Genomic DNA, 24,886 nt, shown 5'->3' with positions numbered 1-24,886 from the left:
GATTTAATTACAAAACCTGACAGGGAGGGGTTTTATTTATTTATTTATTTATTTATTTGGCCTTTATCTCCCCTTTGCTCTCATAACCATTAGGCTGAATGTTGTTTTTGTTCAGAGAAATCACCTTCAAAACTGAACAAAACTATTTGAAATCTTCTAAAGTATTTGAAAAAGGAAATAATTTGACAAATGGTGTTCTTGAATCAGTGTTCCATGGCAGCTTTTGCCATGAAGGTGAGTGATACCGGAGAGCTGAGAGAAGAGCAGATGAAGCCTTCAGCCTCCAGCTTCTTCAGGAGGTGATGGGTTTGAAATCTGAGCAGCAAGGGGGCTGTCAGTGTCTGTGGGTGCCCAACCTGCCTTGCTGGGGTGCGCAGGTCAGTGCTAGAGAAGGGCGAGTGGAGGCTGTAGGGGATACCTCAAGGGGATGGAGTTTTGTTGAAGCAGTAAACCCTCCACATGTGCTCTTCACAGCCCAAACTGCTGCACCATATCTGTGTGTGTGTTACTAATTAATTGCCTTGTGTATGGAGGACTTTATATACACCCTCTTAGTAAAGCAAATATAATGTCAAAAAGCGTAGTAAATTTCAGGCTGCTCTTACGGCTTAAAATGCTATTGAAAGCTTGTTTTGGTTCCTTGGCATATTACAGTTGGGTAAGTCAAGTGGAGGGTTTGGGGTAATTTTGGCCAGGCTTTATAAGACCCCTAAAAGCAGCATTTTCCTAGCAGAGTTCATAACCCTAGGCAGAGTTGCAGTAAGTCTGAGTCCTCTGAAGAATGTTGTGGATACTTGGCCCTCATCTAGTATTTTTTCTAGTGCCAAGGTTGCTGCTTTGAGAGTTGCATGGTTATTACCTTAGAGCAGCGGGCAGGAGGAGTAGGCTTGGCAACATCTCAGAATCTGATGCCTGCCTTGAGGATGGAATAGGAATTATGGAGTGCCCAGATTCTTGATCAGTTTTACCTAAAAAGCGCCTGTGGTGCTACCCATTCGCAGCAGCAGCTGTGCTTGCTGGGGATGCTATAGGTTGTGTAGTGAGCTCTCAGTGGGCTGTAGTTATATGGGAATTTGGCAAGATTAAACACTACGGGGCAAAGCCTTGGTCAGGTATGTTGCAGTGAGTCAGTTCAGGGAGTCATTTCTGTTTTCCTTTTTTTTATCACTAGTGGACCAGTTCTGTTTCAGCTCTTTATTCTCAAGGTTGCCTGGGGCAGCTTTGAAAACTCTAGTTCAAATGAGTATGTTTTAAGGAGAGTACCGAAGGAAGCCGTTAGTATTGTCATGAGGACTGTTGACCTCTAAGAGAGGTTTTTCCTCTTTATTCTTCCTTTCCCTCAAAAGAAAAAAAAAAAACCAAACAAAAGCGGTTCAGTGTTTCCATTAGCAGCTTTTTTTTTTGTTGTTTTGACATACTACATTTATACCATGGAAAACTTACTTAATAGAGTTTGTGATCAAAACAAACAGACTACTGATCTGGGGACAGAAGTCTTTGGTGCAGTGTGAGTAGAAACGGGGCTGCTAGTGGGTGCTTGCTAGTTCACATCTGCTGGAGCAGATGATTTGGGTACTCTGTAATAGGCACACATACGGGAAGGTTGCTGAGTCACTAGAGTAAAAAGTCAGGGATATGTTTCATTTAAAAGTCTAGAATCAAGTACAACCATGGTAAGGACTTGCCATTTCAGCATAGAGGGCTGCTTTGCAAAGATATCTGCCAGGCTAAATATAGACATTGTGTATGCAATGTGACTGTAATATTTTGTGGTTGCCACAGCAGCCTTTGTTCAGGACTGTGGCGTCTTAGTCAAAAATAAGCTTCCTCTGCGTACACAAATTTTCATTAGAGTAAACAAAACACTTCATTTGTTATATAGATGTATTCACTTTTATCTTTTAGAAATCCCTGTGGGTTGTTTTCACATGTAGTCAGAACCTGATGTGTAAAGTTTCACAGGCAATAAATCTCTTTCTGTGCAAAGCCTGAACTACTACTACTTGTCTCACAAATCAGTGGGTCTGAATGAATGGGGAACCACAGCATCTTCACTGAGTTAGCTACAGAATGTGAATCTTCTGCTGTTGTATTTTGGGAAGCATTTAAGAAACACGTGTACATATGTGTGTGATAGACACAGCTTTTGGAAGGTTTCACTGGAATGTGTTGGTCACATGTGGTCTGATAAATTGACCCTTCTCAGAGGTCTCAAGCTGGGTATATAAGTTCGGGAATTGGTTTTATTTAAAACAAGAAAGGTGTGGAGCCTGAAATGTCTTGCTGTAATTTTCAAATGCTCTGTGCATTTATTTTTATGTTGTAGCTTGTAAAAATATATTAAGAGCATATAAATATCAAAGGTTAGCTGGAAGAATTTCTGAAATTCCTGCATTATGTTAGTAACTGAAGATACTAGGTTTTTCCTATGTGAACTACTGCTGTGAGATGATGCAACCCTTTACCATTTGTGGTGACCCATTCTATCTTCTAAGCATAAATCTTCCTGTGCTTGTAACAGTTTTTACCATCAACAACATAAATATGCTACTCCCTCTCTTAGGTACCTTGTAACTTAGAAGCTAAGGTACTAGAAAGAAGGTCCATTAGATAGATTAGTTTTTCATTTGTGTGGTACGTGTCAGAGATTCTTAACTGAGGACTCTGTTATTGATGCTGACCCTCTAAGTCAGCCTTTGCTCTCCCTGAGCAGAGTCAGTGCTAAAGATGGTGATTTAGCAGAAAATTCAGTGTTAGGAATCCTGAGGCATCTTTCTCACTTGAGCTGTGCTTTAAGGAGTCTTCTAAAAAGAAAATACTCTTGTTGCTATAGTGATAATTTGGAAGATTTATCGGCAGCTTGTTAAGAATTCTCTCAGAAGAGCTACAGCAGCTGGAAAATGTTCCTGCACAAGCACTTTGCAGCCACATTGGTCACATTGCCGAAGGGGCTGTTGAGTGACGCTTGGAGTACAAGTTGGCATGGGTTGTGCAAGAACAGATGTGGAGAAGCATGGCTGGTGGCTGGGAGATAACCTTGGACAAAATGGAAAGAAATAACAAGTTTGTATCAAAACAAATAGCCTTATAAAGCAGGAGCAGTTGGCTGTGAAATTGTTATGTTAGCTGTTGCATTATAATATATTATGAGGTGAGGTTTTGTTTTATCATAACCTCGATCTTGAAAACATGACTCCAGGTATCTTGTTTCTGCGTTTGGATGTATGGTGGTTTAAAACAAAACAACTTCTTAATGTTGTTTCTTTTTCCCTGTCCCTCTTCCTCAGTAAATAATAGTAAAAACTTTATTACCTTTTTTGTTATTCTTGAGAAGATAGCCTTGAGATGATGATATGATTGTAGAGCATGCTGTTGGATAATCTTAGTTTCCAAGTTACTGATGCAAAATATGTGGGTTTTACTGAATTCTGAGAAATCCTGATATTAAATTAAAAAATCCCAAGCTAGCAAGTGACTGAACTTGTCTGTAGAGGTCGGCATCATGTTAATGTTGTGGGTTTTTTCTTTATGCGTAGCTTGAAAAAGAAAAGGCAAGCCAAACAAAACACTGAGACTGTCTCTGCCAGTTCCCCTGGATCTCCTGTTTCCAAAACACCTGAGAAAGATGATGAAAGTAAAGTCATTTTGGAGCAAATCAGTTCCTCTGAAGACAACTGTAAAGTTGCTGGGGAAAAGGAAACTACTTCAGACAAAGAAAAGAAAAAGAAAAAGTACAACCAACTGAAAGACATCAGACGCACAGAACTTAAACGATACTATAGTACTGGTGAGTTGTATTTCAAAATACTATAGCATTAACATGTTTGTTTTGATAGCTTGTAATGTCACACATATTATGTAGGCTTTCCTTAAAAAAATAATTGACTTTGGATATCCTTCGTGTAAAACCAAACAAAATTATGTAGTTTTGAATATCATCTGCCTCTAACTTTAACCTTGCAGTTCTCAAAAATATATGTATTTCTTCTTTCTGAGATCTAAGCCTCAGTGTTGTTTTAGGCAACAATTATTATTGTATTTAATTTTATTTTTTTAAGATTCGTCTTCAATATTTTATGGCATTTTGGTCAGGCTTGTTTTTTTTGTGGGGGGTTGTTTGATGTATACTGTTTAAGACTTCAGTCTTAATTCATATTCATTCTGCCTGTTGAAGTATGAGCAGGTACGTAAATTAACTCAGTATTTTTAAATGAGATGTGAAAGGCTTATGTGCTGGAAAACTTGTTTCCCTTTCACCCCCCCAACAGTACCAGTACCTCTGATTATTAGTTAATCATAAACACCTTCTTTAGATTTATTCTTACAATTAATTCCAGAAAAAAAAAAGTTTGTGCATAAATATGAGATGAATCACACATCTGTTTGCAGTTCTGGATTCTAAGTTTTTAGATACTCTAAGTAATTTCAGATATAATTTATGAACTACTTTGAATTTTCTCTTGGTATGTTGTAGGAATGAACTGTTAGGTTAAGGGAACCCTGGTTCTGTTGTGTAAGGAATCCTGTGAAGAGAAGGAAAGGAACAGAAAACTGTAGCTATCCCAAAGCAGACTTCTTTCCTGCTCACACAGTGTGTGTGTGTGAATGGCCAGCTCCTAAGTAGGAGAAGGAAAGGAGTCCACGGTGAAAATGTTGTTATACATTGAATAGCATGTGCAGACTACTCGGCACCTGGAGATTTTTTGTGAGGCAACACAGGCCTTACAAAAAAGCAGATAAAGCTTGGTGCGGTATTTCCTGCCAAGCTCAAGAGCTTACAGTGATTTATTGATCAGTCTGGAATTTTTGGCAGGCCTGAATCTAGCAAGATCAGTAGTTTGGAAGCTAAAAGAAAACATGCTTGTCTGTCTCAAGTCTTGCCTACACTGTTGTTGAAATGAAATCTGTGGAGGAAAACTGGAGAATTGTTAATGAATGAACCTGTGAATGCTTTCTGCTTTGGTAGAGGGGTAATCTTTTAAAAAAGGCAAACACACCAAAATACAAATTTCTGTTGCATTCCTATTAAAGTGCTTCTGCTAAAAGACTGATTTATTGTTTGCTTGTACCTAGGGGAATGTAGGGTTTTGTGAGGTAGCTGAATTCTGTTTCTGTAGTGTTTCAGGTTTGTATATGGAGCTCTGACAGTTGGTAGTTGTGGTAGCGAGGAGGACGATGGCATCCCTCTTTTCATGGAAGAGTGCGGCAGGGCTGGTGAGGGAGACTGTAAAGCTCTCCAGGTTGTCTTTGGCTTGTGATCCAACAGTCAGTACAAACTCAGATTGTACTAATGTTTGTTTTGTAAGTGTTCCCATGCTTTGTGTGCGCTGGCATCGTTGCGGTGGTAGCTTGACATGCTGCTATCCATCATGCCATGGTTCTGCAAAGCCTCTGGGTTCTGCAGAATTACAGAATTTCTGTTGAGAACTACAGTAATTTCATGCTGCTATTGGGCTGAGAGCAGACCCAACTGCCAAAGCTGTAGAGAGAGACTCCCTTGTTGTTTAAATGCCTGCTTTTGGCTGTTCCGAAGTAAAGGCTTTAACCCAGCTAGAGCATCAGAATTGTGGAAGTGAAGTTTAAAGAGAGATAGAAAAAAGTTGGTTGTGAAACAATTGCAATAGCTCCATGTTCCCTATGCAGCTCTCAAATGAAGTAATTTCAGCAGAATGCTTAGTTGCCATAGTATTTATTAGTCTGCATGCCTTACAGCAGCCTCTGTCCACTGCAGCTATACCTGGTGGCGGTTACCTGCTTAGCTGTTTGTTAGTGCCACTCTCCTGAAAGCTGGTACCTTTGTGAGCATCCCGGGCAGTTTCTGAGAGCTCTCCCTACGCCCCTAGCAGCTTGTAGAACTGGACTTGCTTAAATACTTACCCTTTACCTGCATGTGGCAGAGGGCAAAACCATCTGTCTCACAGAGCCGAGTTCTGCCAGGAGGTGCGCAGTCAGCAGTTCCCTGCTGGAAGCTGTGTTAGCTGCAGTGGTGGAAGGGTACTGCCGCCACTGTAAGGACTTCATTTTCTTAATTGCTGATCTGCTTTCACATGCATTGGCTGTGAGGGATTATCCGTGTGTATACACCTCCCTTCCTGTCTAACATTTTTGGATGCATCTCCTGCAGTTTTTTTTTCTTCCACATGACTTTGAGTTGTTCCTTTACTGATGTTTGTGAAGTGCTCTGACTAAAATAGTCCCTCTCTCTTATGGTTAACCATTTTTCTAGGTGTGTTTGCACAAGGGCTTGGGGTTTTGTTTGCTTGTTTCTTCCCAATTACCCAGCTTTGACTTAGTGTCTAGAACAGTAAGAAAATGTGATGCAGGAATTAATAATTCTTTTTCTAAATGCTTTCTGCTCCTCTTTGCCAAAATGCTTAGTTGTCCTAGTCACAAGAAGAGTACATTAGATGTAGCAAGTCTTGGATATTGCTATGTGTATTGATAGGCTGATCGCATACATACTTTATTTTGTGGTTTAATGGAGGTCTTGTAGTCTCAAAGCATCTTATGACAAGGGTTGTGTCTGTTACTCTAATAGAATGAAGACCCTTGTCCTCTGAATAATCTCCTTTTCATATTTCACAGGACTGTAAATCCTTCTTTATTTACTGTTCTACGAGATTGGGCTAGGAACTTCACATCTCACTATAATTTGTTCCTTGCACACCATGTCCCTTCATTAAAAGTTTGTGAATGTGTTTGCTTTATGAATTTGTAAATGCTGTGACACCCTTGCTCTCAGTTTGAATGTCATGCATTTTAATGGACTTTTGCAAGGGCTGAGACGGTGTCAGAAAGATGTTGTTGGCTCGGTAAATCCCTCTTCTCCGGTGGAAAGACTATAAGGCAGTTTCTAAAAGCTGCAGAGAACTGGAGGTGGCAGCGCTCCCTGCCACACTTTCCAGAAAAGAGGGTGCTTAAAAGACTTCTCTGATACGGAGAAGATGGAAGCACAGTGGTGGAGCCAGGAGCTCCTGGTCTGGTCTCCGGGGGCCGGGCTGCGTTAATGCCTGCAGCCGGCGGGTGGCACCGCCGAGCCGAGGAGGAGCTGCTGTAAAGGGATCCTCCAGCGTCCCCCTCCGAGCCATCACTGTGCTGTACAGCGTGTCTGCTAGCACAGTGGTGGCAGCGTTAGAAATAACCTAATGGTATGAGGTAGCGAGCTTTTCTTTTGCTAAATATCAGAACAGGTCCTGCTGCCAGAAGGTTTCTCCAGTACAGCCTCATTTTCTTCTCTCTTAGCACTAATACTATTCTTCAGTGGCTCTCTAGTTCTGGAATAATTTTTATCATTCAGTCTCCAAATCTCAGCCTATAAGACATTGCTTTGCAGGTATCGCCCTTGTTTTCTTGCCTTATAACAAGAGGGGCGCTGATACAGCTTGTTCTTTCCTGAGGACTAGTGAAAATAACATTCCTTTCTCATTTTTGCTTCATCTCTTGGCTTATGTGATAGCTGGCTTCTTAGGTTTGTCTTAACCTTTCTGCTGTTGTTACTGAAGTAATCTGCTGTCAAGCTTGCAAGGATGTCTAGCACTCTGCAGTGGTTGCATAGGCACTGTGCCTGCCATACCCAGTGCCCAGGGTGCTCTCCCCTTCTTCTTGGGATAACCTAGTTGACCTAATTCTGCAGCTTGGCTGTTTGATTCAGACACATTTTCTGTGGAAGCCTGTTTTTGTTGGAAGATGTTGATTTGCTAAGCTTTGGAATTTTTTTTTCTCCTTTTTTTTCTTCTCACTGTTTTGTGTGTCCCGTCCCGTCCCCCCCCCCCATGTGTCACAGGCCCTAAAACACTTTCACAAACATGAGGCGAGTTGTGGGAACCCAGCAGTGGAATTGTAACAGCTTGGAAGCACCAGTTTATTTGTTCTAAGGCAGGATGTGCATCTCTGGGATAGACCTGTTAAATGGACTCCTGAGAGATTAGGAAATCAGGATTCATGTCAGGAATTGCTAAGATGAACAAAGGTGATTGTGGTTTGCCACTGAAGACACTGAGACAGGAAAAAAATGTGACCTCCTGAAAGCAGCCACTGTAACAACGGTGTAAATTAGGGTTGAGCACAACACTGAATTTCATCTGTATGTTTATTCTAGCATGATATAATGTGTCTTTCTACCAGATGTGCAGAATATTCCTAGATTCCACTGATTCTGCTTGCAGACACGAGCTGTCAGCACTATGTGAGGAATTGGTCTTCATTAAAGAATGCATCATAAATAAAAGTTTGGTTTAGGTGACTTGTGCCACGTTACATGCTACTTTTGTCTTATCAGCAAAACAAAATCCAGTTGGTTCTTCTCTCTAATTGTAAAGCCATCCTTTCTCATTCACTGTATGGTGTTCAATTTCTGCAGCGAGTGGGAGGTGAGACTAATAAAACCTCCTGTTATTGTAGCTCTGATTTCTGTCCAAAACAAATGAGAGTCCTAAACACCATGAGAGAGAAAACGATGTGTGCCCATTTAATGAGATAGAATATTGCATGTTGAACAGGAGGAGCCAGAGTATGTCCCCAGAATCCAGAGGCAGAAAACTGATGCCTTCTTGACTTGCCTTCCCTGCCACCACTTAGGCAGGGGGTCATACAGGAGTAGTGCTGCATGCGTGCCGTTACTCAGAACTCTGAATGTTCTGAGTATCTGGCCAAGAACAAATATTAGTGAATAAAACAGAGAGGGCGTAGCAATTTTCATCACTTACAATGTGGTGAGGCTTGTCGCAACTGGCACAGAACCAGCGAAGGCCGCTCCCATGATAGCAGCAGTGCGTACTCTGTTTCAAAATTGAAAGTCACTTGCAATGCAGAAAATCTATAAGTAACCTAAATTTAACAAAAAGATGGGGCACCTACTGAATCCATGTTGCATAATAGTTTCTAATAAGTAGGTCATTTGCTAGGTAGGCTTAATCTGAAGTTGACTTTTCAGTATATATCGAGTTAAAAAATTGAAATGTCCTTCTACTAACGAGTCCTAGTTTTGTCTTTTGCCCTACGTGGTGTGGTTGTTCAGCAGTAGGATGCAGCTGCGAACTTAAGGTGCTAGTCATAAAAAGGTCGAGTGCATTTAAAAAAGAATAAGAAAATTCATGTAAATTCTTGCTGGTAATTAGCTAACTGTAATCAGCCCTAATCTCTAGGGACTTGGTTTTGAAGCCCTATTCCTGTAACAGAGTATTTTGTATTCTGGGGTATTCCAAGTGATTTACAAACTGGGTTTCTCAGTGTTGTGTTAAGTTGCTCAATACAACAGTAAGTGGAGCAGGATCTGAATTATCCCAGGTTCTGAGACATTGCTTTAGCCTTTGTGTTTCAGGTTGGCTTCAGACAGCAAAAATGAGATGCAAGGAGTGGTGAAAAGGGAAATAATTTGTTTCTTCCAGAATAAAGATCTCAAAATTATATCAGCATAGGGAGGAGTTTCGGTTGTAATTGCCTATGTAGAAGAACAAGGGGTTTGGAATAATTTACATATGAGTGTAAACTGAGCGTAGTAGGCAGCGGCTGGTTGGGAAGCTTCAGGCAGTTGGTGTATTGGTATTGGTTGCCAAAGCCATGTGGAAAGAATGAGATAGAGAAGCGACTGAAAAGCAGCTATTTTCAGATCCGTTTGTTCTGGAATAAGAACTAATGATCTCAAATCCTGGTGGATCAGGGTTAAGGCCACCAGGTTATATTCAAGCTGAGTTGTTAATTGGTGTTTACCGGGAACTGTCTCAAGCAGAAGGGATGCCTTGTCCACAGGCAGGAGAATTTGATCTGAGCAGTAAGTACCAGAAGTAATGTTGTTAGCACTTCTAAACATTTGGATGGAAGTGTCTTAACATTGCTTGTGGAATCCTCTTCTAATTCTTGTCATGATGGATAAGCTCCTGTTTGTTGTGAAACTAAGTAAAAGATAAGTCAAACTTGGTGTTTTGTGTGTAATCCATAGGTATTGCCTATCAACACACAAGTTGCCTCAAAATCTATAGTTAAGACAGAAGATTGAGCTGTTTTGAAGTCTCATGTTGGATGGAAGTGAAGCTGTATGGATACATAAAACCAAATTGTAGACTGGCCATTGATAGTGAACTAATGTATGTTTCAACCAGAAAGATAGAAGAAGTTGAACAGTCAGTACCTAGTCACCACCTCCAGGCCTCCTAAGGTTCTTTCTTTTCTTATTTTTATTTTTTATACTCCTCTCTCTATAAAATACCCCTCTTCCATCATTTCCAGGCTGAGGAGCATTGGCATTCCTTACATGTAAGCTGTTTCGTTACTTTGCTTGTCACTGTTATCCTTCTCTGAACCTCCACAACCCAGGGTCCTGGGACGGGGGATGTTTCTGCTCTTGACTCAGATTCTCTGACTTGATTTACTGTGAGCTCTGTTCAGCACAGCTTGGGGAGGAAGCAAATTTTGGGGAACTAGAGAAAGTTGTGAGAGACTCCTTCAGTTATAATTGTTCTTGGGGAAAAAAGACCCAGAGCTTTATCCTAAATTACTTGTGTAAGTAATTAAAATATCATAGCAAAGAGTTTTAGCAGGGTGAGCAGGCTTAGGAGACGGAGAGAAACAAGTGAGGATTAGATATCAGGGACACCTTTTTAACAGTAGCAGTAATTATTGAGGCAGAAAACTAGGAAGTGGAAGTTCTGTCACTAGGGAAAAAATACTGGGGTTCAGTGTTTTTTAAAAGTTATATTACTGCAGTTACTAAAGTAAAATTTAAGATGGTGATGTCCTGTGACCTATTCTGCTGAGGTCAGATTAGGGTGTTAACATGACGGGTGTTTGATAAGCTAAAACTGATCTCGCTGCTGAAAGAACCACATGCATTTTCAAGGGCTGTCTCTTTTCCCAGGGTGTGAATCTTCAGGAAGAGTGAGCATTTATGTTCTTAATTATATATAAATGCAGATGCACTTAATATCTCTGAAAAGCGGCCCTCGAGGGAAAGGAGGAAAGCTGTGGAGCAGTTGGTCACATAGCACACTGCCAGGCTGTGGCAGGTGTTTGTGTGCAGGAGGGGAAAGGGAAGCGTGTCAAGAGAATTAATGAAGAGAATTGTCATATTTCTGCCAGGGGTAATGAAAGCAAACTTGTCTGTGCGGTTAGTGAGTGCTTCACTTCCAGGCTCCCCTGGCTCAGCATGTTTGGGGTAGTCTGAACTTCCCCAGCTGCCTGCTGGGTCTTGCGCTCTTACTCTGGGTACCTGCAGGGGATGTGCAGCTCCTTGGAGGTGATTTTGGTAGTGTCTTGTCCTGGGGGAAAGGGTTGGACTCACACAGGCTTTCCTCTTCAGCATTTCCCGGGAGGGCTGTTGACCAGGCAGACTGGATCCTTTGCCTCTTCCCTCACCCAGGTCCCCAAGACCCATGCCTTGGGTACCTGTGAAGCAGTTCTTTGCAGCACCCTGGTATGTCAGTGCTGAAGTCTCTCCCCCTGCCTAGTGCCTCCCTGTAGCTCTCTGAGGGATCCCTGCCCACAGAGAAGAGGCAGAATATTGTCTTTGTAGCTGCAGAATGAGGGTTACATTTGTAAGATTTGTCTGTTTAAGGCAGGAATATTCTTAACTCAAGTACATAAGGAGCATGAGATAGTGCATTTGAAGTCATATTGCAGATCTTCTGGTCCCCAAGCAAAGGCACAGGGGAGTCATTCTCAGGGAGTCTGCGTAACTCAAGCCTGGTATCCTCAAGGCAGGCTTTTAATTTCTCTTCTTTAACAAATTCCCATATTGTGCGTGAAATACACTGTTAGAAGTTCACCCAAATGTTCCGAAAAGCAGAACTCCTTTCACTGGCATTTAAATAATAATACAAAGTTAAGTTACATACTTTTCATTTTGTAACACTCGCTCCTAGCTTTCCACACTGACTTTTCATCACGTCTCGTCAGTCTGTCACAATGTCTGTGATGTGACTCAGCAAGTCACACTTGGGATCAGTAGCGTGTATAAACTGAATTGCTCTTTTCTGTGGCAGCTGAGGAGCTGTGTGATGAAGTGCTGGTGGTCAGCAACACATCAGATGCTGATGTCATCTCTGCAGACAAAAATAGGGCATGTCCCATCTCTCTAGGGTCTTTGTGATTTTTCATCTATATTTTAACCTATGACTTTGTAATCACCAGCCAATAGACAAGCAGTACATGCAGCATGTGATTTGAAGAAATGTCCTGCTCGACTTGTATGGCGGAGCCTTCCCAGGCAAGGTGCTGTGTGTTCAAACAGCAAAATGAATAAAAACAGCATGTGTTGTGTTAACTGTTTTCTAAAATGTGCATGTCTTCTTCTGTGATGCGTAAGCCTGCCTTCTCTCAGCCCTGCTTTGTTGGCAGGCTGGTTTTCCTCACTCTGGACTGTGTCTGAGTCCCTGATACAGTGGACAGTGAGAAATTCTATGGTGGAGCTTTTGTGATAGATGAATTTAGGTACTGACACTTACCTGAGCAAGGTTCACAGGTAATGTCGTCTGCCACACCACTGAAAATGGGATGGACAGTTCTCACAAGAATTGGGCTCTTGACCACACAGATACCAAATGTCTAAACTGCTCACCTGGGCAAGTGACAGAAAATAAGAGCAACCTTGTCTCTCTGCTCTAGGGATATGTGTGCCTTGCTTCTTGCAGTTCCCAGTAACACAGCTTATTTCTGTAGAGCATTCAAAGGTTGACGTACTTCAGCTGTGCTGTGCAATTTGATCTTGATTATGAGTTGATAGCACAAGCACCTGCATGGAGTATACATCTGCAGGTGATGTACACTGGGCTCTACTGAATAATGGTGGGAAAAGCTATTGAAGGAGGCACTTATCAGGTACTTTATTACTGTCTTTATTAAACTGAAAATTTCTCCCTGATTTTTAAAGAAGTCCAGGGAAAGTAGTTCATTCATGTAATTCACCTTCCTAACTTTGGGGGTGTATACGACTTCTAAGTCCATGGTCTCTGTTGTGAGATGGTGAGGCAGCTGAGGCCCCACTGGATGATAAGTCTGGTGAAGCACAATTCATTTTGTCCTGCGGCTCCACTTTATCGGTGCACCCAAGAAGACCTTTTTTCCTACACAAATACACAAGGATAGCAGGATATTTTGCAGGTGGACTGTCAAACACAGGGATCTTGGGGTTGATTGAATGGTCCTGAACTAGAAACTGGAAGAAGTGACAGTAGATGGTATGAATCTTTGCATTTCTTTTATGTGAGTAAAGCTGAACTCTGGATGGGGAGGAGGTTTCTAGATGCTGTCTGTGAATTGTCATATGCAAGTTGGTATTTCTGTGGAAGGTAGACTTAATACTGTGTACTTCTATAATGCTAATCATGCTAATGGGGAGCTAGACCATACTGTTGCCAAGCAGTCTGGAGGATATAATAATGCACTTCTGGGGTTCTTGTTGTACGTGTACCCCACACACCAGTAGCAGCCCATGATGAAGTTCCTATTGCTGCATGTTTGTTTTGGCTGGTATTCGCACTTCTAAGGTTGAAAATAGCATGTGTACCCACACGCTGTGTAATTACATCCCTAATAGCTGTAGAACTCATGGCTGGTAGCTGTTTAAGCTGCCTTTAAGTAGTAGACATCCATTGCTGCAGGCCATCTTTTGTGTGGGGAGAGACAATTATTAGTGATAAATGAAAAGTAGATCAGGAGGAGTCCACATTTTTCATGATACTGTGATGTAGTTATCCAGGGTGTGTGAGAACAAGCTTCTATCACAGAAATGGCCATCACTTTCTATTGTTATAGGCATGTCAGAGTTTTACTGTGACTATCTAGGGCCAGAATAAATACATGGTTACGAGTACTTCCACAGTAAGTATAGCTAGATTGTATGTGCAAAATGCAGGAGAGCACTTGCAGATATTTTCCCATTTGAAATTTTCTGTGGATTTCCTTTTGAATGTTATGCTTAAAGCTTTATGTAACAAGATCTCCTTTTGTTTCACCACTGCTCTGTCTATACGCAGCAGTGTGCAGAAGGACACCTGGCTGTGGAATGCAAGTTAAAATTACCACGTCTCTGTATCCAGGCAGCATCAGTAGGAACTAAAGGCAGCCTTCAGAAAAAGAATTGTGTTAACATATAACAGACATGGGACTGATCATGAAAAGAGAAAACAATTGTCCTTATTCTAAAGGGTGGAATAGAGTTAGGACCTGGATCTACCACCCCACTGTTTCAGCTGTGATGGGGCTGGTTATTTCTGTCACTCCCACCCTTCTTCATTTTCATCCCCTTTTTCTCCCCAAACCTCATCCCCCCCCTTTCCTCTCTTTTACTCGGTGCTGGCACCAGGCTTGGTTAAGTGCTGCCTCACTCTGGAAGGATTAGGCAGGTTGGGATGGGGCGGGAGTTTATACATTAATGCAGGATGTGCAGAAACAAAAACTGGGAAACTATCTACTGTTTTAAAGCATAATCCAAAAACTTAAACTCCCCAGAAGTGAGGAACTGAAAACTTGTTTTTATACCATAATACGAATAAATCCAAATTGTACACTGTAGCATTTTGAAATAGTGTTGCTCAGGCTAAAACCTTACATATGAATGTGATTAATGGTGAATAGCACTCTAGAAAATGTATGAAATGGTAATAGAAGCAAGATTAACTCTGCTGTTAGGATGTATAACTTGTAATTCAATGTTGTTTATATTACCAATTTATTCCTGGTATTAGAGGAGCTGCTTGTATCTTGGATCTTGGTCTTTGCTGTAGTAACAGTTGTGTAATTCCCTAGAGATATTAATTGTACAATTCCTTACAAACACTAAATTGGTCAAGCTCTATTTCAAAACTAATGGGTACTTTCTTCCCTCTTACATCTGTTAATCCTCCTTACTGTTGTCAACCAACTTATTTGTTGCTAAAACCTACTGATTTTTATGCCATCTGAATCTTTCTGATTGTCCCTCACAAGTCAAAAATAGGTTTCATATGCCCAAAAAAGGCTTTCTTTTCAAAAATTATTCCTTGAAGCATCCCAGCCTAGATTTAGGCTATGTCCGTACGTCTGGAGACTATAGTTTTCTTAGGCAATAGTTTCAGACTACCGCTGAGTGCCACAAAGAGCTTGATGTTCCCCAGTGTGAACAGTTAGGTCTCTTGCTTCCTCTCCCTGCTAGGAGCTACATTTTTTCTCTCCCTCTGAGCTGGCACTGGCATTTATCTGACCAAAAGTTAAAATGAGTCAATTCACTAGACCAGTAGAAAAAAGGGTTGAGATAACTGTTTTAACCAGTTGGGTAATCTCTCTGTGGGATCAGATGAGAGCCAGAGTCCAAGGCAGAAAGAGATGTGAGGAGCAAACAGCTACTCTCCTTTTTGGAGCTGTTCATTTGGCTTAAGAAACCATACCCCTGTGCCTGCCCTGAAGTAGAATTTGGTGTCACTGTCACTGCTGAATAATAAGGAATACAGAGCACAAAAGCTTTATACTTACTTCTTTATGGTCTAACTTTTTAAATCTTTTGAAGCTTCAGTGCTGGGTTCTGCCTTAAGTAAGCTATGCTTTAAAGTAAGTTATGTTTAAAAGCTACCAAACTGATTTTCTAGGCCATTGCGCCTTTGCTGAAGTCAAGTCAGCAGCTGTGTGGGTTTTCTTCTTATTGCATCACTTACACCAAAATCAAATGACTCTTGACATGTGATTCTTTAGGGTTTTTTTAAAAGTATTTGCATATGGAGGAGTTTGGTTCATCCTGTAAACACTTTCCTCTACATAGGCAGTACTGATTTTGCTTTTGAGCTCAAGGTCTTGTATGGTTACTTTTGGTTATTTAGTATGCTCTAAAAACCCTTTAATTTAAGAGCTGTTCACATTTTTTCCCCCTGTTCCCCAAAGTGTTCTCCGAAGTATTCTCCTTTTGTGTGTTTTAATTCCTGTACCACTTACATTTCTGTCTTTCATTCGTATAGCTGCCTTGAACAAATATAAATTGGGAATTATGTATTTTGTACAAGTTGAAAAACACAAAACTGATTTATAATGTAAAGGTAGACTGCCTCTGCAGTGAAGTTTCTTGCCCAGCTCCGGTTGTACAGTCTTGGCCAAGTCACAGAGGTCTACAGACGTACAGGTTGTATTCAGTTTTAGGTATCTGAGCGCCCCTGTAGAGCAGACACTACCCTTTACCTGCATTTGGTGATTAAACAAACATTTTCTAGTGTTACAGCATGGCAGTGTGAATTGTTAATTCCAATAAACTAAGGAGTAAAAATTTCAGATTGCTTTAGTGTAAAATCTTCATGAGTGGTGCAGTTACTTCAGATCCCTACATTGCTCTTGGAAAACCTGACCCAAGCACTTACGCAAATCCTACCCCAAATGAAGGAGCAATTGGTATCAGCATCAGTTACATCTCATCCAAAAGCAAAGCCACATACGGTTTAATAATACAATTAACAATTATTAGGTTTTTGCTTAGTCACGGTGTGTGTTTCACCCTTGTGTAAGGAGGTGTTCAGTTGTGTCTGCAAGAACTTTGCTTACAGAAGTATTCCAGATGCATCATGGGGACTTGGTTTAAAAATCATATCAACTGTTCCCCAACAATGTGACTAACAGAAATGAGTTTGCTTTCTCTTACCTGTTTTCCTTTCACATTTTGAAACACAAACCATTCTGTCCTTTGGAGAGATGCTCAAGATAATTACATTTCTGTACATTGCATTCCCGAGGGACATACAAAATTATTTATTGAAATCTTACCAGCGGTTTAAAAACAATCTCAGTGTGTGTTACAATTCTGCCTGAAACTCAAAAGGGAATGCGATCTTTGTTTTGATCCACAGGCAGCTGGAGATGATGTTTGCTCATGCACCCAGTCTGTCTCAGAGAGGCTTAGGACACAAAGCATCTGTTCCATGTAGGACATTTTCCCCAGCACAAAAGAAAAGCATGTGTAACCAGTTTACTTAAGGGTGAAGAAAGACAGATACGATAATTCCAGCTGGGAGCTATTCTCCTGTCCAGCTGATACATATCAAAACTTGTTCCTAATGTGTATTTAGCAGGCAAGCCTGATCCTTGTCAAACCTGAAGAGTGTATTTTGGGTCCCAAAGAATTCTCTTGATTTTCTTTTTTTTCTTTTCCCCCACCTATATTCACTGCTTTGTGAGAAAACTGTTTACCTCTCACAGTAGCCCTGTCTTGCCTATTTTTGGCTACAAGGGCCCTTCAGCCCTGTCTTCGTGTTCTCTCCTTCGTTCTTCCCCATGACTCCAAATTGCACATTGAAGATATGCTTCTTTGCACCTGAACAGAGATGGGAGAGAGCTCTCTGGGAGCCACTCATCTCCTTTTTTCCAGGATAAGTTTCAGCGGGGCTGGAGCAGAGGCAGTCTCCATCAACAAGACGTGCATCTCACAGAATGACTTTCCCTACAGGCTTGCTGTGCTTTGGCAAACGTCACCATGACCTGTTTCTTAAGTACTGGTCTCTACCTGGAGAAGTATGTCTGTTTTCTGTCTGATACGAGGTTATTGGTTAACGTGAATCCTTCCTGTGTCTTCAGACAGCACCTAGAGCAAATGCCAGGAACCCTCTGGCTTAATTGCCCATCCTCTGCATGCCCTCCCTGCTCACAGCACTGTGCATCCTCTCCTTAAAACTTCCCTTCTGACCCTAGTATTCAATATGAAGAGTCATCTGATCACCCCTCTTCAGCACTGCGTTCTCGGTGCCTAGTGACACACAGCTTCAGCAATACTCTAGTTTCACTATATTTCAACTTCTGTCATAGTGTTTTCCAGCTGAGATTTAGAGCTAAAGCCCTGGGCTGTTGGCTGCATCTCACTGCTTTTTTACAGTAATATGTCCATTTTTCTTCTTGGCAGTTGGAGGGCATGAGCTACATCCTTCTGAAATTGAGTGGTGGGGGTTTTATGGTATTTGCATTTTTTCATGTAGAGGCTGCAGTATATGAATATCATTTTTTTATTTAAATGTGCCTTAAAATACCTGACCTATGTATAGCAGAAGGTGCTATCTTTTTTTATATCAATTCCTTGAACTCCTTGTCATTTTAGTTTGGGCCCTGTATTTTCTGGTGATCTCTTTATTCTAGTGGAGAATCAAAATCAGTTTTTATTGAGAACAGGGAAAAGCTGTTCAACGCATAGATACTTAAGAATCATGTGCCTGGATTTGTACTGATCAAGGAATTGCTATTCTGTCACAGGAGAAGTTTCACTAGTGAAGGAGCACAAGTGTGGTGTGATTGATTACAGCAGCCTTTTTGTTTCAGGTGACTTCAGCAGTAGAGAAGGAGGAAGCCAAATGATAATATGATTCAGTAGAGGAAAAATATGCAAGAGCAAGGTGAGGGCTTGGCAGAAGGCTGCAGGAAAAATGGGGAAGCAGGGTAGAAAGCCAGACAACCAAGATGGTGGTGGAGTTGTTTGGTTTGGGTTTTTTTCTCTTCTCCTCCTCTAACATGGTAGCAATCCACTACCCAAATCTGAGCAGAAAATGTTTGTCTAACTTGGTGCCTCAGGGAGAAAGCTCTGATCAGATGGCCACATTTTTATTGATGGGCACCCCAGCTGCTGCAGCTGGCTAAAAGAGGGGTAATATCTCTTCCTAGAAGGCTGCTGTGGCATCTGGGAACTGCTGGAATGTCAGAGTGGGTGGAGAGTCTCAAAACAGGGATTTGGCCCTTGTGGTGGTGGCGAGCTGAGAGAAAGACTTCATATTCAAAAGTAATAATTTTAGTGTGTATGCTGTTCGGCTCACTTTGAGGGCCATGAGAAGAGCCAGAAAGGTACTTGTGAGACACAATTATATCATCCTCCATACAACCCTGTATGTAACAACGTTACTTGAAGTTATGAAAATGTCAGTTTCAAAAGCAGAAATGGAAAAAAAGTTGTCCAGATAAACTGATTTGTATTTCTTCTCTACCAGCCCAAGCAGGACTTTCTTTCATATTCTTTAGGTCTCTGTGTCTCTCTAAAATGACTCAAGTGATACTTATTCTACTCCTTCTCTGTTAAGATAGTTGGTATCAGGCCTCATTTACTGATAACCACCCCAGGAGGCCTTGTTTGCTTAACTTCTTATCAGCACTCTGATTAGGTTACTCCAAGTGGTAGCCATTCTACCCTGAATTTATTGCATTTCAGATTCTTGTAAGCTACCTTCAGGTTTTCACTCCTCGATCCTGGTGCTTTGCTAGACTCTGGTAATATAGTTCTATTTTGTCTTAACAAATCTGTCATAGAGATGTGGAACTGGAATGTCCTAAAACAGCAGTGACATACTCATCAACGTTGAAAAATATGACTAATATCTTCCAGTTTTAAGGAAATTCTCGCTATGTCGTTACACAAATTAATGTGTTTTTTGCATTTTAAAATCTGCATTTGGTTTTCCTTCATCTCAGAAAAGATGGGGTAGGAGAAGAAAAGCTAACTAGAAGGACAGCCTGTGTCATGACAGAAATAGGAAAGTCTAAAGTATGCTAGTATTAGTCAACCTGAAAAAGTGAAATGGAGAAAATGCTGGAGATCTGACACTGTGAGTGGCATACAGAATGTGAATAAAGACTGTCTGCTTATTCACCCTGAAAATAACATCAATTAGGATGCTCAGTGAAATTAATCAAGTACAAAGTACAAGAAAGTAAGCACTACTTACGCAGTGTGGTTGCAGTGCTACCACACTGTGGTAGCACTGTGGGGTTCCTTGGCTTAGGACCAGTGTGGAGGTATTGAAGGGACTGCACTGTTTAGTGCCCCATTGCCCCTCTGCTGTGGGGAAGCCATGATTTCTAGAAGACAAGGGAGCTAGTGAGGGGGGGAAAAATTCTATATTTACATGATGCTGAAGTCTTTGGTAAGACAGAGATTAATGAGTAAAATGGACTTCGGGTCCAAGTATGCTATTGCCTCTGTTCTCTTGGGCTAGCAATTTCGTTTACCTGGTGTGGGAAGTGGTCAGTCCTTTGGCCCCTTTTTTACTTCAGCATTCCTGTTAGCATTGCCAGACATCAGCCTACCTGATGGCTCAGAAACTGTCAGGCAGGTTCAGGGTGTCCCTGCCAGCACGGCAAAACTGCACACTGATATTGGCCAGCAACAGGTTAGTCTGTAATGTTGGTGGTGATGGTATGGTCTTGCAGTGGCGCGTTGCACGTCACTGTGGGCAGCCTGGGATTCTGTTGGTGCTTCTTGACCTATTCTATCTACTTACACAGCTATTTACATAGTTGAAGAGGTGTAATTCTCCTATCGTGCGTCAAGGTCTTTTGGATGATAACTGATTGACCTCTTTGTTGTAATCCTTCAATAGTTGCTTTCCAAATTATTCCCAGATATTTTTTTTCCCTAAGGTTTTCCATAGCATTGCAAAATGAAATATGAGCAGTCTGCTAGGAAACTAAGTATAAACATATCAGTAATAAGGGCAGAAAAAGATCCTGTTCTAGACTTACGTATTTTCAATAGGCTTGAATTTTCCTGCCTGTTCTCTCTTGGCATTGTTCTTCTCATTGCTCATTGATTTTACTCCTTATGCATAATTCTGATTTTACGTGTTTCCTGGAATCACGGAGCGGTTCGGTACACCCACTCTGCCCCTTCCCTAAAAAATGCAGTGTGACCAAATTTGCATTAGCACCTAGTCAGTTCTCATGGTTGTGCAATCCCATCTTCAGTATATATGTAGGAAAACTTGGGAGGCAGAACTGTGAGTCACTTTCACCACTGTATGTCCAAGTTCAAAAAGTAGCCAGTGGCATTTATTTTAAAGCCTGTGGATATGTGGGTCTCTTAATTAAAGTTATGTCTGAAAGAAATGTGATTACTGAGGTCTCCATGTGCTCTGGGTGCCCTTGGGACTACTACTAGAGCTAGTTGCCTTCACATCATGTCAGAAAACATTTGGCTTCCTGGAGGAGAACTGGGAGTGCATAAGGGAACTGGAGAAATAGTATATTGTGGTGTTTTGCTTGCTTAGCCAGGCTTCCCACCCTTCTGAAGTGTCCACTCATGTACAACATAATTTGTGACCTTGTCCTCTCTACATATACAGTAAGTGGGCTTACAAAATCTGTCCCCCCACCACCATCTCTCTAGGCTACTTTATCCCCCACCTCAAGATCTTACTGGTGCCTGTCTAGTTAGTATGAAATAATTGCTCTTAACTGTTTCCTACCTTGTGTGCTCTTTCAGAGCTAAGCAAGGGTTAACACATCTGAAAACTTGTCTACTTTTTGCAGCTAGACTAAATAGTTTACTAGAAGACGAAGTTTGCCTATAAACCTTTCTTGTCAGTCTCCAGTGATAGGTCACAGGCAGCTTGGGTAGTTTTCCTGCATGGGTGTGATACATAGTTCTCCTTAACCTGGAGTAATTGAAGTGGTATCTCTTGCGTAGCACAAAATAGCATGAATGCACACATTGATAGATGGGGGAGTTTGTTCAGGCATAATTGTGTCCATATTGCCAGTTGTATGTAAAAATTTGCTGCATCTTTGTTATGTTAGCATTGTGTTTCTGGTGGCTTGATACTGTGCCCTGCTGATGTTGTCATTAATGTTGTCATTACCCATTTTTCCATCCTTCACCATAGACTGCTTTGACTTTGATCAGAGGAGGATGGTTTGACAACGTTGGAAATACAAATGGTCAGAAAAAGGCAGCAAGAATGCTAATTTTAAAAGTTTTACTATGGGTCTCCATTGTCAGAGGTGAAATGTTTAAAATCATTGAGTGGTGCTCTGTTCCGAAATGCTATCAGGGAAAGGCAAGCCAGCATCATCCTCATCTCCCTCTTCCTACCTCTGTCCTTCACGCCATGTGTACTATCCACATGCACTTAAATTGTGTGTGTTTAGTCCCTACATGCTTTCCGCCTCTTACATTGTGGGAAAAACATCTTTGCTGTCTCTTGTATTGCTAACCATGGTGCTTCTCGTGCCCACATCCCTGGCAGGTAGTGTGTGTGTGTTAGCGTAAGAAGTGTGTGTATGTGATGTACACCTGCAGTGATGCTTTGTGTGTTCAGGGCTCTTGTGAGTCTCTGTTAACTGGAGGAGACCGCCCCTGACCATGTAGCCTCTGGAAGATGCTGAGGCAGCCCCCAGCATTAACCTTGCTGTGTAAATGGGCCGGCAGAAGGGTCAGGTGCAGCTCGGTTCCTGGCCCCTCCTTTCTTCTTGTGTACATTACAGTGCGCCAGGCGAGTCCTCGCCCTTCTTTTTACTATCTGCCTCTTGCTCTCTGGAAATAGCAAAGGTTGCAGCAAAGCCTGAATGCGAGCCACAAGCCCTGTGCTGCCATTCCTCATCTTTTCCTCCCTGATCTCCTCCTGGAGCTGCCAGCTTGGAGAGTGGGAACAGTCTCCCCAGGAGCACTTCATCTCTCTGCTCCCGGCCCCGGGTGCTGGTGTTGCCGGGCCGAGCCCTGCCTTGCCTTGTCTCTTTTCCCTGTCTTGGCTGGGCTGTAGCCCCGTGCCAGAGGCAGCAGGACCTTTCCAAGGGGCCAGGAGCAAGCAAGCTGGACAAGCAGGGCAGCCATGCACAGCCTCACCGCACCCCAGCCCCACTCCTGGAGCTGGGGCTATGTGCCACCCTCACCACCCCCAGGTACGTGGGTCTGGGTGCGCAGGGGGAGCCTCGTGGGGCTGGGGCTGGCTGGGCAGTGGGCATTGACCCTCATCCTCAGCTTTGCTTGCCCTCTGCTCCAGTAAGAATTGGAAATACCTGCCCTGCTCACACTGCTGAGAGCTCATGGATACCTTTTGAGTCTTGCAAGTGCAGAGAGTTTTGTGTATTGCAGCTGATGGAAAATGTCTTCTGAATAAGTTTTGTATGTTCTGATGTTTGACTCTATACTGCATGCAAGCCTGTTATGCAGGACTGTTGGCATACTTTTTACCTTCAGAGATTAAAATAGTACTTAAATATGATGTACTGGTGGTGAAGTGGTGATTAACCATGATCTGTTGTGGTCGTGCCTGTGCAGTGTCTGTGCATACATTCATCTGGTGGTTTCTACCTCAGCCTTCATAGCAGCTCATCACACAAAGTACCTGTATCTAACAGGTGAATTGTGTAGGAATCATGGAGGAAAGCATGGGAGCATGTATCATGTATACATTATTCTTGCAGAGATCCTGAATGATTACTAAGCCTGCTGTACTTGATGAAATTTTGCTTGCCTTGCAGTGCAATTTTAAGGTCTAATAGATGTTTTCAGTGTGTCCTCTTGTTCCTGTTCACAGCTGAAATTGGAAAATTCTGTAGACTTTTTTCAAAACACGTTGACAGGCAAACACCGTGAAAGTCAGTTACTTGAATACTTGAATCTTTTCTTTCCTCTTTAGATGACAATCAAAACAAAACCAATGAAAAGAAAGAGAAAAAAATGGTTTCTCAGAAACCCCATGGTACCATAGAATACACTGTAAGTATCGGTGTGTGGTTTGTTCACGTCTGCTTTCTGACAATTGAGTTGTTGAGATTGAGAGGGAGCCAACAGCACAAAACTGAAAGCATTAAGTGAATACTGGCTACAGCTTGTACCTATCTCAGTAGGGATTGCTCCAAATATCGCTGCATGGGAAGGGCTAGGCTCACATCCTGAACTACTGTTCAGCCAAGGTTCTCTGCCTCTTCTTGCAACTGCCAGTCCTATTTTTACTCCTGCACCGTGGCTCTTTACTAGAGCAATTGATTTGTTATCCTGAAAAATGCTTCCATTCCACAGTGCTGCTTGGGTCATCAGCTGCCTGGTCTGTGCTTGATCCTGAGGCGATGTGAGACCTCTTTCTGTAAGCTGAAGCAGGGCAGCAGCACGCTGTGGCAGCGGCTCAGGAGGCTTGGTCTGCCCAGAAAGTCTCTGTGTGAGTGGCCAGGTTCCTGAATGGGAGCTGCACCTCACTCTCCATCATGCAGAGCGTCTGTCCCAGCCTAGAACAGCACAAATGCCTGAACGCTGTGACTGCTGAAGGTGTAATGAACTTTGCAGTGTTTGTCCTTTTCCCACTTGCCAAACCAGTTCTAAATAAGGTGGTTCTGCTTTAAAGTTTTATGAGAAAGGAGGGGGACATCTGTAACACTTCTCCATTGTATCTGCTGTATAGTTCAATGTATTTTTTTTCTTTTTATTGATGCTTGCTTATCATGTAACCTGTAAAGTAGAGGTTGTGTTAAGATCATCAAACTACTGCAACCAGTTTGTTACATGCTTTTAGTTCTGCTGTGCTGAATGTGTTCAGTATGGTGTATTAAGCTTCAACTCTTTCTTCAGGCTGGGAATCAGGACACCATAAACAGCATAGCATTAAAGTTTAACATCACACCAAACAAGCTTGTGGAGCTCAATAAACTTTTCACACAGACAATTGTGCCAGGCCAGGTAAATCTTTTATGTTGTGGTCTTCTGTTTTGGTTTTGTTTTTGTGTTTTTTTGTTTTTTTTTGTTTTTTTTTTTTTTTTGCAGGGGGGGTTGGTTGTTTTGTTGTTGTTGGTTTTTTTTTTTTTTTTTTTTAAGTACCTGAAACCTGATCATTTGTTGTGTATTTAAAAGCTTTTTACTACTTTCACGTATCTTTTAAGAAGTTGGATACCAGCATAATGGACAGTAATTTAAATCCCTCAAAGGGGAGATAGTTAACCTGGAGTTTGGGGGGGGCGGGGAGCTTTGTAGTTGCCATATCTGACTTGTATTGTTTATTTGCTGTCACTAAAGCTTACAAAGGACTCTGAAGCTCAAGAGGGTAATGTAGCTGTTGCAAGAGAGTTGAATTCTTGGGAAGCTTAGATAAATACTATGTATAATACATTAAAGAATTAGAGAGTTAGATACAGTAATTGAAATGGCTCTTTGCCGTTATGTTGGGGATGAGTCATTCTCCTGTGAGATGAGAAATAAATGGAG

At 41.9% G+C, this 24,886-nt stretch overlaps 1 protein-coding gene across 8 annotated transcripts in view; it reads left to right on the top strand.

Moving 5' to 3' along the window:
- Positions 1–24,886, top strand: part of NCOA7 (nuclear receptor coactivator 7) — an 84,438-nt gene that overhangs the window by 33,973 nt on the left and 25,579 nt on the right. For all 8 annotated transcript variants that reach the window (XM_065680943.1, XM_065680941.1, XM_065680947.1 and 5 more), the window contains 3 exons: positions 3,537–3,787; positions 23,331–23,410; positions 24,257–24,364. In XM_065680943.1, the coding sequence (XP_065537015.1) occupies positions 3,537–3,787; positions 23,331–23,410; positions 24,257–24,364 (439 nt within the window). The remainder of the gene's footprint in view (positions 1–3,536; positions 3,788–23,330; positions 23,411–24,256; positions 24,365–24,886) is intronic.

The sequence above is a fragment of the Lathamus discolor genome, chromosome 5 (genome assembly GCF_037157495.1).
Source record: "Lathamus discolor isolate bLatDis1 chromosome 5, bLatDis1.hap1, whole genome shotgun sequence".
Classification (NCBI taxonomy): Eukaryota; Metazoa; Chordata; class Aves; order Psittaciformes; family Psittacidae; genus Lathamus; species Lathamus discolor.
Note: the sequence above shows the minus strand (reverse complement) of the source record. Positions and strands in the feature narration are given on the sequence as shown.